Source organism: Rhododendron vialii, chromosome 11a, assembly GCF_030253575.1.
Source record: "Rhododendron vialii isolate Sample 1 chromosome 11a, ASM3025357v1".
In the NCBI taxonomy this organism is placed as follows: Eukaryota; Viridiplantae; Streptophyta; class Magnoliopsida; order Ericales; family Ericaceae; genus Rhododendron; species Rhododendron vialii.
The window spans coordinates 15,951,696-15,964,667 of NC_080567.1; the positions used below are offsets into that span (position 1 = coordinate 15,951,696).

Consider the following 12,972-nt stretch of genomic DNA (forward strand, 5'->3'; position numbering starts at 1 on the left):
CAGCATGAAAACTCTAATTGGAAAACCAATTTGCCCATCTGAGTAACTGTGCTTTTGGGAGGTGCTTCTGTTTGAACTTGAGCATGCTGGGGAAACTCATCTTACGACTAGAAGATGGCATTTATTGAAGTTGAAACAACAGTTTACTTAACCAATATGCTTTTGTCAAATGCTAAAGCTCAATTTATAAACTTTTCTCTGGCATATCTCACAAACAAAACACAACTTTCTATGAAATGAACGGCAGGGCTTCCCAACAAATATGCTAGTACATCTATGTACATCATCAAAGCTATAAATATCAAGGATTTTCTTTTATCAACATGTGTCTAGAATCCCTTTTTACAATGCTGGAACTCGACTCAAAGAAATAATGATTTACCAACGAGCGTACAATTTGAGGGGCTGATTGTTTTAACCCACAACTGCAAGCAAGCTTTGTCTGACAGCAGGGACTGAGCATAAAAGAGAACCAAATATACCAGTGAGAGCATAAGCAATGGCACAAAACGGGAGAGCCTCAGGTTCCTTTGCTGATAATGCTGCTGTTCCCAGTCCATGAGCACTGAAACAATCAGGAAAGAGCCTAGTGTAAAAATTACTGGCATGAAATAAGAAGCTTTCCCCCCTTTTTTTGGTATTCCTTCGCTTTTTGGCAATTTTCTTTAGAACTAACCGAGGGGTGAGGGATAATAATTTCTTCTCTTTTTGTATAGATCCTCTGATTGTTGAATCCGAAATCGTAATTTGTTCCATTTGGTCCAAACTAGCATATCCTCAGATAGCTACACAGTTCAATAAAACGGAGTTACCATCTCTGGCGAGAAGTCACATACCTAGATGCAGTTGCAATGCCTCGAGCAATAGGATCATCAAAGCGGAGTTTGTCCAGCATTGCTTGCACAAAGTTTGCTCCAACCAGACCAGTTAATACAACAACAGCAGCTGTGAGAGATGAATTGGCACCTAAAACCAAAATGGGAAAGAAAGCAATACAAATTAGAAAAAATGACTATCATATTACAAGCATTGCATCCAGTGGTATGCTTCAAACAATTTGATTATCAATTTACGTAAGAGGAAAAATAACAGAAATATTACAATACCATTCTAGATCATTATCAATTTCAATTATAGGAGCAAAATTAGTCACTGACCTTCAAACAAGGACACAATGCTGAGGGCTAGGGCCACTGTTATACATCTGGGTAGAATTGAAATTGTTAAAGATGGTTCCAACCCAACTAGACGTCCAATGAGAGCGGTTGAATACAATGAGAATACTGTTGAAATGACAACTGATGTGAAAATTTCAGTTGAATGCCTCTTAACAAGCTGAAACAGTAAACAGTACCCGATATCAATGCACAAAAGACCTTCATATCTACTTACAGTAAGAATATGTATAGTCCTGAAATTGGAGCTCTATAATAATCTGTAGTAAACACATTAATGACACTACATATTACGTATATCTGAGCTATATATGTTACTAAGAGGCAGAAATGAGCAAAAAGTGCACAAAAAGAAGCAGGGCCTACGATTCTTTTGTACAAACTTGTATGTCTTGCATTACAATTGACCATTGACTTTTTTGGAAGTTGCTCACCATCCACCCAACTATTGATTGCTTATAGGCTGGTGATGGGTGGTGACTATGATATCAAACGAAAACTAGATCTTCTTGTTCTCTGCTATTATCATGAAAAAGAAACGAAAAAAAACTACACTTGGTTTAGTTCAGAGTAATCACGGACTGGGAGGGGTAGATTGCGTAAAGACCTAATATTTGGCGTTATATACATTAAGGGGCTGCCCTTAGGATCGAAACCATTATCCCAAGGTTAGTAGGTCGAGTTTAACCAACGAACCAGTTGAAAGGCAGTGGTAGGTAGAACAAGGGGGTTCTCCTTAAAAAAACTGCAAATCACATCAAGTGTTAAATGGAATCTAAACCTGCCTTAAGCTTCTGAAAACAAGAGAAATAAACGGTTGAGACTAATCAGTTACCTTTCTCTGTTTGAACATAGAGAAGGCAAAAGATATAATAACTGATCCCAAAAATCCCATCAAAATGTCACCAGCTCCAGGGTTTGATGAGACTTTCGTAAGGTAATATCCTGCATTAGTTAAAACGGATTATTACGTAGAAAATAACCAAGTAACCATTATATACAATAGTCAATGAAGTCATAAAATTTGAGTCCTCAAAAACGAAAAGGATAGAGAACTGATTTGGATTTTGTAAGTATTATTGTTAAGGGCGAAAGAGATGAACATAGATTTTCAGCCCTCAAATGAACTTTAATTTCTATATTGTTCAGCTTCAAACTTAATCTGAGCTTGCTTATTAGTCCAGATATGGCTGTAGATTGAGGGAACTCATATACCAGCTAGAGTTATCATGGGTATATGAATCTGATTTTTCTCACAACTCGGAAAATAATACTGGAGGTCAGCTGCAGCTTTCATTCATACCCATATTGAGAGTGAAGATGACTGCTGGTTATCCCTAGTCTCCACTAATAAACCAAAACATGAGATCCATTGTACCGACAGATGAACCTAAATCCGATAAATGTCCAACTTAGATATATGGACAAAAAAGGAGTCATTATATCCAGCGGACACAAATATCCTTATCTCGAACCTTCACGTTAGCTATTTAGGAACCTAGTCAATGCCTCACAATCAAGTTACAACCATTTCAGGTTTTAGTTCTGAACATCTGGTCAGAGCCTTTATGATTAGACGGTAGATTGCACAGTTCACACCTCTTTAACATCTTCTCAAGCAACTCATCGCATCCTTATGTGCAAAACAGGTTCCAAATAATCAGCCCTTTGAATAAGAAAAGCTTTCCCGATAGAAATATTCACATGGGATGCTAACAAGAAGATGTGATTTCTACCATGCATTTAAATTGATACTTCATATCAACTGTGCGACTACCAGTAATAGCGCCGCATTGTGCCACAAGAGTGTAGGTGTGCACTGTCTATAGTGTGCACCTACTTGCAGTGCCAGGCGCATGCATTGTGGCAAACTTGTTTATTTGTTGGCAATAAATCAAGCCTTTACTTTTTCTCTCACTTTCCAATGTACGTTGACACTTTCTTAAGGCAAGTCACGGCTTTCTTTAAACCATTTTGAAAACACCCAACACTTGCTTCAAATAATATAAACTTTGAAAATCTTTTCAACATGAAATAGCTATGGTAAGATTCTGTTTAAACCATTCCACTATCTTTTCGCAACTTGAATTTGTACCTAGAACAGGATCAATTCCAGAGTTGGAAAGATAAGCAAAAGCCAAAGCTGCTATATCCGCAGATAGTGCACAGCAAATAATTGGATGGAAGACCTTTTTCAGATCAGATGGCAACCTGAAAGACAAAATTTAACAAGGTGATGAAGCAACACTTCATAACAAGAGAACGAACTAATTATACTTCGACAATAATGTTAATTCATTAGATCTGCTAAAATGAGAAACTGCATTTTACCCAGAACCAACCATATAGCCAAGCGCAGTAGAAGCAAGTAGAAATGGAAGGCATGTTCTTGCGCCTGTTCCAAGTGCTGTAGGGTACAGAAGTGAGGCAACAAATGACACAAGAAAAATACCACTCCAGGTCTGTATCTCTAAAGAAGAAAAAGGAGGTGGTTTTGACATAGGCTCAGCAGGTATCATTTCTGTTTTTACCATCTTTCTCACAGCTATAGCTGTAAAACCAGCCACAGAGAGCGAAGCCAGCCAGCCTCCAACTGCAAGACATAAGGAACAGTTGTACATTTAAATGAAAAATGGTTTACATCATGCAAGCAGAGAGAGAGAGGTTTGCAAGATGAAATACAGTTTTTATATGCTTATGTCTTTCCTGAATGGACAATGGTTTGCCTTACACATTCTTAATTAAAAAGCTGAAGCTAAGTAGAGCAACAATGGCTGAGTTTTCTACTAAAACTGACTTACTTCAAGCATTGATGTCTAACCAGAACCAACCACGAGATAACATCATATTTTTTTTTCCTGTGGCAGAATAATCAAATTGAACAATTTAATTGGGTTTTGTTCCTTAAATACATGACTAATGGGATACTTGGCAGTTAAATCAGGTATAAAATCAAAGCGAGTGATTCTGGAGCATGAAAGTCTTCACAACTGCATTCACTTGTTGATATGCAAATACTATTCATCAGACAAACCTGCAAATGAGGACTTTTTAGGTTTAAGTACCACACCGATAAGCAGAAGTCTTGAGCACATATGGTTCCAGAGCAACGTCATGATCCTACAGAACCTTGGCTTCATTCCTAATTTAAGACTTTATTTGACCAACAATTGGAACCAGATCTAGGCAGAGCTGAGTTGTGAAACAGGAGTCCATATAGGAGATTTACGAAGTAGCTGGAAGACTGGAATAAGGGATTTGTTTAAGTTGAAGAATAGCAAGGCAAATGAAGGCAGGAAAAAAAACTGGTTTTTATTTCTTATCCTCAGTGAAACCACAATTCCAATTACTGCTACGTCAAGGAGTAAGGAAAGAAACTGCACAATAGTCCGCTGCTCTGAGAAAATTCTCGAGAGTTGTTACATAGCTATTTTAGGCATTCAGCTGATGAATACTCCTAACATTCTTCAAAGCCAACAATATTCATCCACTATGGATACTGGCCTACAAAAATTTGTTGCACTCGATCCCATTTCTACATTAAGTGGAGGAAACAACTAACTGGTCTAGTTACAGATGCTAAAGGGGAAGTAAGGAGGAAACACGAGGCAAGTGGTGTGACACGACATGTGATATGATGCTAAATCTTGCAAGATATAGGCTTTGCGTGTTTTGTGGATCATAGTGATTTGGTTGGCAGCCATTGGACATTATAAAACTGACAATAATGTGAATTGGGTACAAGCAATCTAGTGAATTAAGTATATAATGGCAAGTAAGATGATGGGGCATGTGGGCTTGGTAATTTTGTTTAGCTTTGATGAACTTCAAATCTTGTTTAAATCCCTACCATGCCTTTGCTAGACCTAACACTTCTGTAAAAAGAACTGTCACCCAACTTCTCTCCACCAAAAGACCATTTATTTCAAATCCCTACCATGCCTTTGCTAGACCTAACACTTCTATAAAAAGAACTGTTAACCAACTTTTCTCCACCAAAAGACCATTTTATTTCGTAGGTACAAGTAACCTTACAGAGATATGTTTGCCAAGCGCATATAACATATTACACAAGAAGTTAGACCAGTTTGCCAAGCCACTAAAAGATTACACAAGAAGATTCACTTCCCACTAAAAGAATGTCAAAATACTCCATACAATTCAGAATCCAAAAGTTGACCTACCTATAATGAGACAGATCTTAACCCCAGAAGCGGCGGGGATATCTTTAACCGCAAGAGGCAAAACCACCAATGAAGGAACATAGAACAATGGAAGCCACCTCTGGATAAACAAAAGTGCGGGCTCAAAGAAGTTCATCAAACTAGTGGCAGCAGCCGGGATGGTAGAATCAAGAACCATGAGAATGGTGAATACACAAAACATCCCAAAAAGGGCGCTTGGGAACTTAATGGCAGCTGCCACAAATGCCTTCTTCAATACCTTATCCATTGCTAGTATAATCCCCAGTGAGACAACCAAATGTAATACACCGGACACCTATAGGCAAACATATAGAACCCATCACAACCAACCATTTATCAACAAAAATAATAAAGAAAACAAAACAATCACACAACACGTGAAATACATACTTTAAAAAAAACAATAACACAAAACACAACGATTTTTATGTGGTTCCCAAATGTGTAGTTGAGTACATCCACGGCTGACACGAGTTTCACCATGTATACTGTAGTTAGTAAATCCACGGCTCACACCAGTTTTCTCTATGTATCAAAATGAAGGGAGTATAAGTTACTGATGCGTATAACAAGTGTTCATAATCTAGGGTTTACATCGCCCATTGCCATGATACCCTGTCAAGGTAATCAGGGTAAGCACGACCCATATCGAATTAGGCTTCACAAGCCCAACAATACAAAGAACAAATCCACTAGCCCTACAATACAAACAACAAATCCACTGTTAGGTAAGAAGTGAGAAAACTGTTGCTTACACTTTGAAGGCTTCTGGAAGAAAAACTACTGTCTGAACCCATGGATTTGGACTGAATCCTCCTAGTAGAGTGGGTGTTGTGAGGACCCAATCGCAAGAAGTGTGGATTAGGTCCCAATGCTCTAGCGGGTGTTTTCGCAGTTTCGAGGGGATTTGGCTGGTTATGTGAGATACGGACGCCATTGAAAGCAACTGGGAATATCTTTGGATGGATTTTAGTGGGATACTTTCTTGAGAAAGTGTGATGATCGAGTGAGAAAATTCTTGAAGCGTGGTGATTGGTAAGAGAGAAGGGATTGCGGGGAACAGCGGTGGGGGCAGCCATGGGGAGAGAGTGAAGGGAAGAGAGTGGCAGCGTTTCCCATTTTGTTGGGGGTGTGGAGTTGGTTATTTGTGTGGACATGAATGGCTGTTTGAAGAAAAGAAGATGACTCTCTCTCTCTCTCTCTCTCTCTCTCTCTCTCTCTCTCTCTCTCGGGACAAGTTCTCGCGGGAATTTCACAAGTTAACAGTTATTTAAGTTGGGTCCATGGCTTCAGGGGTCCCAAAAGGTGAAAGTCCCATTACATTAATTTGAACCATACACCAGACCACTTTCGCAACTAACAAAAAATATCGGAACTTACATTAAAATTTCCGTGTAACTTACACCAAAAAAAATGTAACGTTGTACACCTACAATAGTTGCGTCCTTAATTATACACAATTGTGTGTGGTTTTGAGATCCGGAAACCCAGTAGTGCAGGGTCTCTACTACAGAGCGTCAAAGAATAAACTCTTCTCCGGAAAAATTTCATTTGAATTCGGATCGTTGAAAACACTTATAGACGACTGAGATTTGGCTTAGAGGATCTCCAGGTCTATGGTTTAGGGTGGTTTAGGGTGTTAGGGTGAGTATGGACAAGGTTTGCCTAGTTTGGACTTTGGGTTGGTACTGTGCAGTGACGTGCACAGTATCGTGTTACGCACCTTTGAGCCGTTGGAACGTGCATTTGATGGCTCAGATCTCATCTCGACAACCAATGATCTAGAGCTGTTCATTGCCGAGATGAGATCCGAGCCATCGGATGCACGATCTGACGGATCGGAGGTGCGCGGCACGATGCTGCGCACACCATTACACAACACCATCCCCAATTGGCCTAGTCTATACTACATTATTTTCTTTTGTCGGCACCCTTATTGTGGGGTTTTTTTGTTTTTTTTTTAATCGTGGCACCCTAATTGTTCATATTCATAACACAATGCTCATGAGTCATGACTGAGATTCTTGAATCTAATACTTACATAATTTTCGCATAAGACAATGATCATACACCGAACTATTTATTAAATATGCTATCTTTATTTCATTGGATTACCCAACTAATTATTTTATGTAGTGACGCTACATAAGTTTGGCAGTGGAATTTGAAAGCTTAGAAAGTTGTAACCTCGAACGGAGGAGCATGGGGTCAATATGAAAGGATATTGACGGCTAAAGATTTTGTTTCTTGTGCATATCCCAAAATTATGGCGTAGGATCTCCACGTTAGATTTTAGTCTCAAAATGCTTTGCCTAAATAGGAGGGGAAAAAACCAGGTAAAATGTGTAATAAGGGCAAAGATGGTTTTTTTTTTTTTTTTTTTTTTTTGTCCTTCTAAACTTAACGATGAAACTTAACCCCTAAAAGTAATCGGGATGACAAATTACGTAACTAGGTGAGAAAGGACCAACATTTCAGTATCCATTTTATTTGTCTAACTTTAAAATTCAAAACGTCTTAAAATGCATGTTTACTCTGAAAAGTCAACTGTTAAGTCTCCGAAGAACATCATAATTTGACACCAACACCCCTACTGCGTAAGAGAGAAATTGTAAGGTACGTAATTATTTGTTTGACCAATACATAATTTGAACTTGATTCTAAACATTGTTGTAGTAATTCTTAGGTTCGAGGTTGCATTCGGAGGGTTGTAGTTGTAGGCACTTAGGAGGGCTTCAATTGTCAAGGAGTTCATTGATCTATTTAGCGTGATTCGGAGCCACTAACAGGTAGGTAGAAAACGCATTGTATCTCTTATTTTTTGTCACGTCGTTTTTTTTTTTTTTGGACCTTTACCGATTTATTGTTTTCTTTTTGCATGTAGTTTTCATGGAGTTAGACCAAGGGAGACCTTTTATCAAGGTTGCAAAGAAGGGCAGCACTAGAAAGGGTTATGGAATTCGACAGAAGGCCCTCTAATGATAGGGGGAAGGCAGAGTGCCGCTCCTACCGGCGCCACTTGCGATCTTGCTTGCGCCGCCTCCGCTTGTGCGGGCCCCACCGCCGCTCATGCTGGCGCCACATCCGATCATGCCGCCACCTTCGATCGTGACAATGCCATCTCCCCTTCTGCCGACACAACCTCCGATCTTGTGATCGAATTTTGTGTGCAAAGATATATTGGGTGGACGAATATAAAAGGTGTAGAGTTTGGAAACAATGGCGTGGGGAAAGAATATATTATCGTTGGTTTTCCAACACCTAGATCACTCTTTCCATAATTTTCCTTGTCTGGTACTTCTATAATGTTGAACTCCAAAACCTTCCCGAGCTCTAGATGTTCATTTTTCGGGGGTCTGACTTCAAAACTATTGTTGAATTTACCATCGTCAGCAAGTTTCATGGACGAAATAGGTTGTGTGGTTGACAGTTGCCACTCTGGGTTGCATTGCGTAAACGATGGTTTTGACATTTTGTTAGGAACGATTTGCAGTCATTAAATGCCTACGTTTAATGAGAAGTATGCAAACAATATCGAAGGGCGGATGAGATCGGGCAACTGTAACGATCCGGATTTTTGACCCAAAATTTTTTTTCTTTCTAAATATAATATTATTAAAATTATTTTCCTTAATGCAATTTTTTTTAAATACTATTATGCATGCAATATATACATGCATTCTTTTTAAATTTTTCCTACACACACATGCGTGCATGCACACTCCTTCTCCTCCCTCACCTCAAACTCCTTCCGTCTCTCCGTCTCCTACTCAGTCTCTACTTTCTCCCTAACCCTAAAACCAATCCCAATTCGTCAATTCCAAATTCCATAAATTCAACCCCATTAAATTCACTATTATCCTCTTCCACCAAAATTTTCCTATAAATACCTCACCCTATTAACCCACGAAAATACCACAATATTTCTCACGCCCCACCAGTCCAGAAGAGAGAGAAAAGTCAGAGAAAACGGAGCTCCAATCTATGGGGTTTTGGAGAGAGAAAGTTAGAGTAAGAAAAGTGGGTTTCATAGCTACGTTCAACCGAAACCCAATTCTCCCGTTCCAATCATTTCCTTCAACTCCAAGCATCCCTAAACGTCATCCAATTCGGCCCCAAGGTTCCCCCTCGATAAAACCCAAAGTCATCTTCTCCAAATTCAAAGTTTCGGTTTTTTATCCAATACTACCAACTCGAGGTATTATAATCCATTCCAACCCCTTCTCCAAGTATATTAAGTGTTTATATGCTTAACCCTATGTCCCGAACAAAAAAAATATAGTTCATTGCGCGTTTTCTGTCGTATTCACCAATTTGATATTATTTTTGAGCCCGACATTTTATTTATAATTATTTACTAAGAAGATGACCCTTATGTAATTTATTTTACAATCTTTCTGATATTAATATTATTAAAAACTACTTATCTGATATTATTTTATTACAGTGTAATATCATATTAGTATAAAATATATTAGTTATATCCGTTTAATTTATCTGGTAGATTGAGTTGGTTTTAAATGTTTCGAAACAACTTTGAGACCTTCCAAACCTCATTTTTGACACCCAAACTATTTTTTCTAAACTTTTCACATCTCAAAGATCATAACTTGTTAAGATCATATTTTTTTATTTAATTATCTATTTATTAAATTATTTATTAGTTATCTAATAAAGTTTACCAACGAAAAATCTTTGCGACCTTCCAAATAATGTTTTAACACCCAAACTAATTTTTCCTAGACTTCTTGCATCTCAAAGATGATATCTTGTTAAATTAATATTTTTTTTATTTAATTTACCATTTATTGTTATTTCTATAGCGTTTCCAATCAAAAATTCTTTACGACCTTATAAACCTTATTATTAATGCCCGAGTAATTTTATTTAGACTCCCTACATTCCGAAGATGAAATTTTTTTAACCTCAACATATTTTAATTAGTAAATTATTTATTATCTATTTACTTCACTTTCGACCACTTTATTTAACGTCTTTATTTAAATTAATTTCGCGATTCTCCGAACCCAATTTTTGACACTCAATTGGTTGCATAGGACCTCTAGGACCCTTATTACGGTCATGTTAATTATTCTAATATTTTTACCTAATTAATGTATTTAATTAGTTTTTAATCAACCTAATTACTTAGAAATAATTAATGGGAGCCTAGAAAAATATTTCTTTTAAATTCTTTTAAAAAGTTCTTATTTATTATCATCTTGGCCACACGAGATTAAGGGCAACGGCACATTCATAAAAAGTTGCGTGATTACGTTGCTTACTGATTGTTTTGTTTATTATTTGATTAATTGTATGTTGCACCACTACTTGATTGAATGCTAGATTGGACCCTAGAGACATGGAGTGGTATGCGAATAGAATTCACCTAGACGATGCTAGGTAATGGATGAATTGGAAAGTTTTATTTTTAGATTGCCTGCAGGCGTGATTTTGAGATGTGATGAGATTTGTGATGTGATTAAAACTGGCAGAAGTCCAGTGATGAATTGATAGACTGGCAGGAGTCCAGTGATGATTGTGAAGTGATCTGTGAAGTGGTATATAAGATAGGTGAACCCTAGTTGTGATTCAGGCATGATAAACTTTCCCTTTGTTGTAGTTATTAGGGTGCACACTCGGTATATAACTTAGGTGTATCTGCGACAGCAAAGGGAAGTGACCTCATGGAACCGAGCATAGCTAGCGGTTGGAGGAGGAAAGATCTCGTGGAGGGATCTTAGATTTCACATTAGAATAATAAATAGTAATAAATTGGTGTTTGTAAATCCTTATTCTGCTTTTCGCATCTTTATTATCCTATTACTTGCTAGCTGTAAAGTAAGAGGGGTGGTTGGGTTGAATTATTCTACTGAGTGATTTATCACTCACGGATACGTCTGTATCCTGGCAAATCGTTTGCTTCGATGATCAATTTGCTAGCGGGCGCATGATTCAATAGAGAGAATTCAAAGATGTTGCAGTTCAATACGAAAAGACTATCAGGAACGAAGATCGAGTATGCTTCGGACTTGTATCAAGCCTAGAGTCAGCTCTGAAGTTAATGTATTTTGAATCAGTAAATTTATCTTGTGACTGTAATAGCTAAACTTTATTTTGGAAAATTATATTTATTTAGCAAATTTTTTTAAGATTTTATTTTATATTGCTTTCGGAAAATCGGGGCGTTACAGCAACTGCCCTACTCAAGTTTCAATTTTTTTTTAGAATTATAGTTTTTGGCTTAAAAACGTTATATTAGTTTGCCCATCCAACGTTTTTTTTTTAAAAAATCTAACATTCGCCCATATATTCAAGTCTTTTTTCAAAAGTTCATAAGTGTTCTCTTAAGATTGTATGCATCTATAAAAAAAAAATACTAGGTTTAATCCTTTATCTTTTGAAATAGCTATGTAGTACAATATTATATACATGCATCTACAATTATATATGTCTATATTTTTATAATTGCATAAGTTGATTGAAAATGTTAGGACTATTTCTTTAGTCTTTGGAACATGTATCTTTTGTTGAGAGTTAACATGTGACTCTCTATAGATCTAGAATCATCCAACATTGACTAAAGATTGTAGAAATTTTACTATACGTTAGACTTGTGAGAAGAGTTCTGAAATATTATAGACATGTGAATAAGAAAATATATCTTCTTGGAGGATTTTAAAAGGAGATTGTCGGCCGTTGGATGAAAATAATCCTAGTCCTTCATTGAAGAGGTTGATGGCTAAAAAAAAAAGAATGTGCTCCTTTGAGATCGAGTGTGCATTTGTGTAGACTATTTAACAAGTTGTTGTTGGACCATTAAAATAATAATATAATAATATTTTTAATATTTTCAAACTCAACACCTTTTCATGTGATAACAATATATATTTAATATTCGTCCACCCAACATATCTTTGCATACAAAGTTCGGTCTGAAGAAGAAGAACAATATCCCATGGAAGAATCTCCTATATATCGACAGTTGTTACATCACTGATATTTTGTGTTGTCTCATAGCATATAGAGTACTAAAACTGAATCATTAAACTATCAATGCCTAATTTGCCTTCTCCAAGTTCTGGCAAATTATATCTGCTTTGTTACCTGATCAGCTGCTCCAACAGACGGGGAAAAAACCAAAGCTACAAGCCTATAATTAGCTTAAGCCTAGCTGTTTGACCTACCTTGCTTCATTGTTCAGAGTTTTCCACGTCATGAAATAACAAAAGGAAAATCTGCCTTGAGATATGGACATCAAATATAACTGGTCGGCTGACTGGGGCTAAATTTTCATCTTTAAGGTAACAAAAACAAGTTCATTCTATAGTTATAGCAAGCACATCTGTGATTACTGGTCCTGCTCAATGAATTCATATCTGGCTCAAGTCTCAACTAACAGCAGGCAGCTAGAAGATCCAAAATAGGCAATTAAACCAAGAGGCAACCGCATGGATCGATAAGTTGTGCACGTCATGCCTGAAAACCCATTTGGTAACTAACTCAAGCAAAGTATAATCTGTTACTTTCATATCTGAAGCCAAAATAAATTGAAAAGTCAGAGTGCAATTGACCGCAAAAATTTCACTTCC

At 37.2% G+C, this 12,972-nt stretch overlaps 1 protein-coding gene across 1 annotated transcript; it reads right to left on the reverse strand.

Moving 5' to 3' along the window:
* Positions 1-160: 160 nt before the first annotated feature.
* LOC131308620 (plastidal glycolate/glycerate translocator 1, chloroplastic) lies at positions 161-6,589 on the reverse strand. Its single transcript, XM_058335578.1, has 8 exons — positions 6,136-6,589; positions 5,360-5,675; positions 3,507-3,768; positions 3,271-3,386; positions 2,011-2,120; positions 1,158-1,335; positions 837-966; positions 161-565 (listed from the first exon to the last, which is right to left on the reverse strand). Exons 1-8 carry the CDS (start codon positions 6,535-6,537, stop codon positions 415-417), a joined length of 1,665 nt encoding a protein of 554 aa, XP_058191561.1. The 5' UTR covers positions 6,538-6,589; the 3' UTR covers positions 161-414.
* Between the last annotated feature and the right edge of the window lie 6,383 nt (positions 6,590-12,972).

Coding starts and splice junctions, on each gene's coding strand:
- LOC131308620 (XM_058335578.1), bottom strand. CDS start 6,537: ATGTCCACACAAATAACCAACTCCACACCCCCAACAAAATGGGAAACG. Junction 2,121..3,270: donor TGGAATTGATCCTGTTCTAG/GTACAAATTCAA, acceptor TAACTAATGCAG/GATATTACCTTACGAAAGTC. Junction 566..836: donor GGCATTGCAACTGCATCTAG/GTATGTGACTTC, acceptor TGATTGTTTCAG/TGCTCATGGACTGGGAACAG.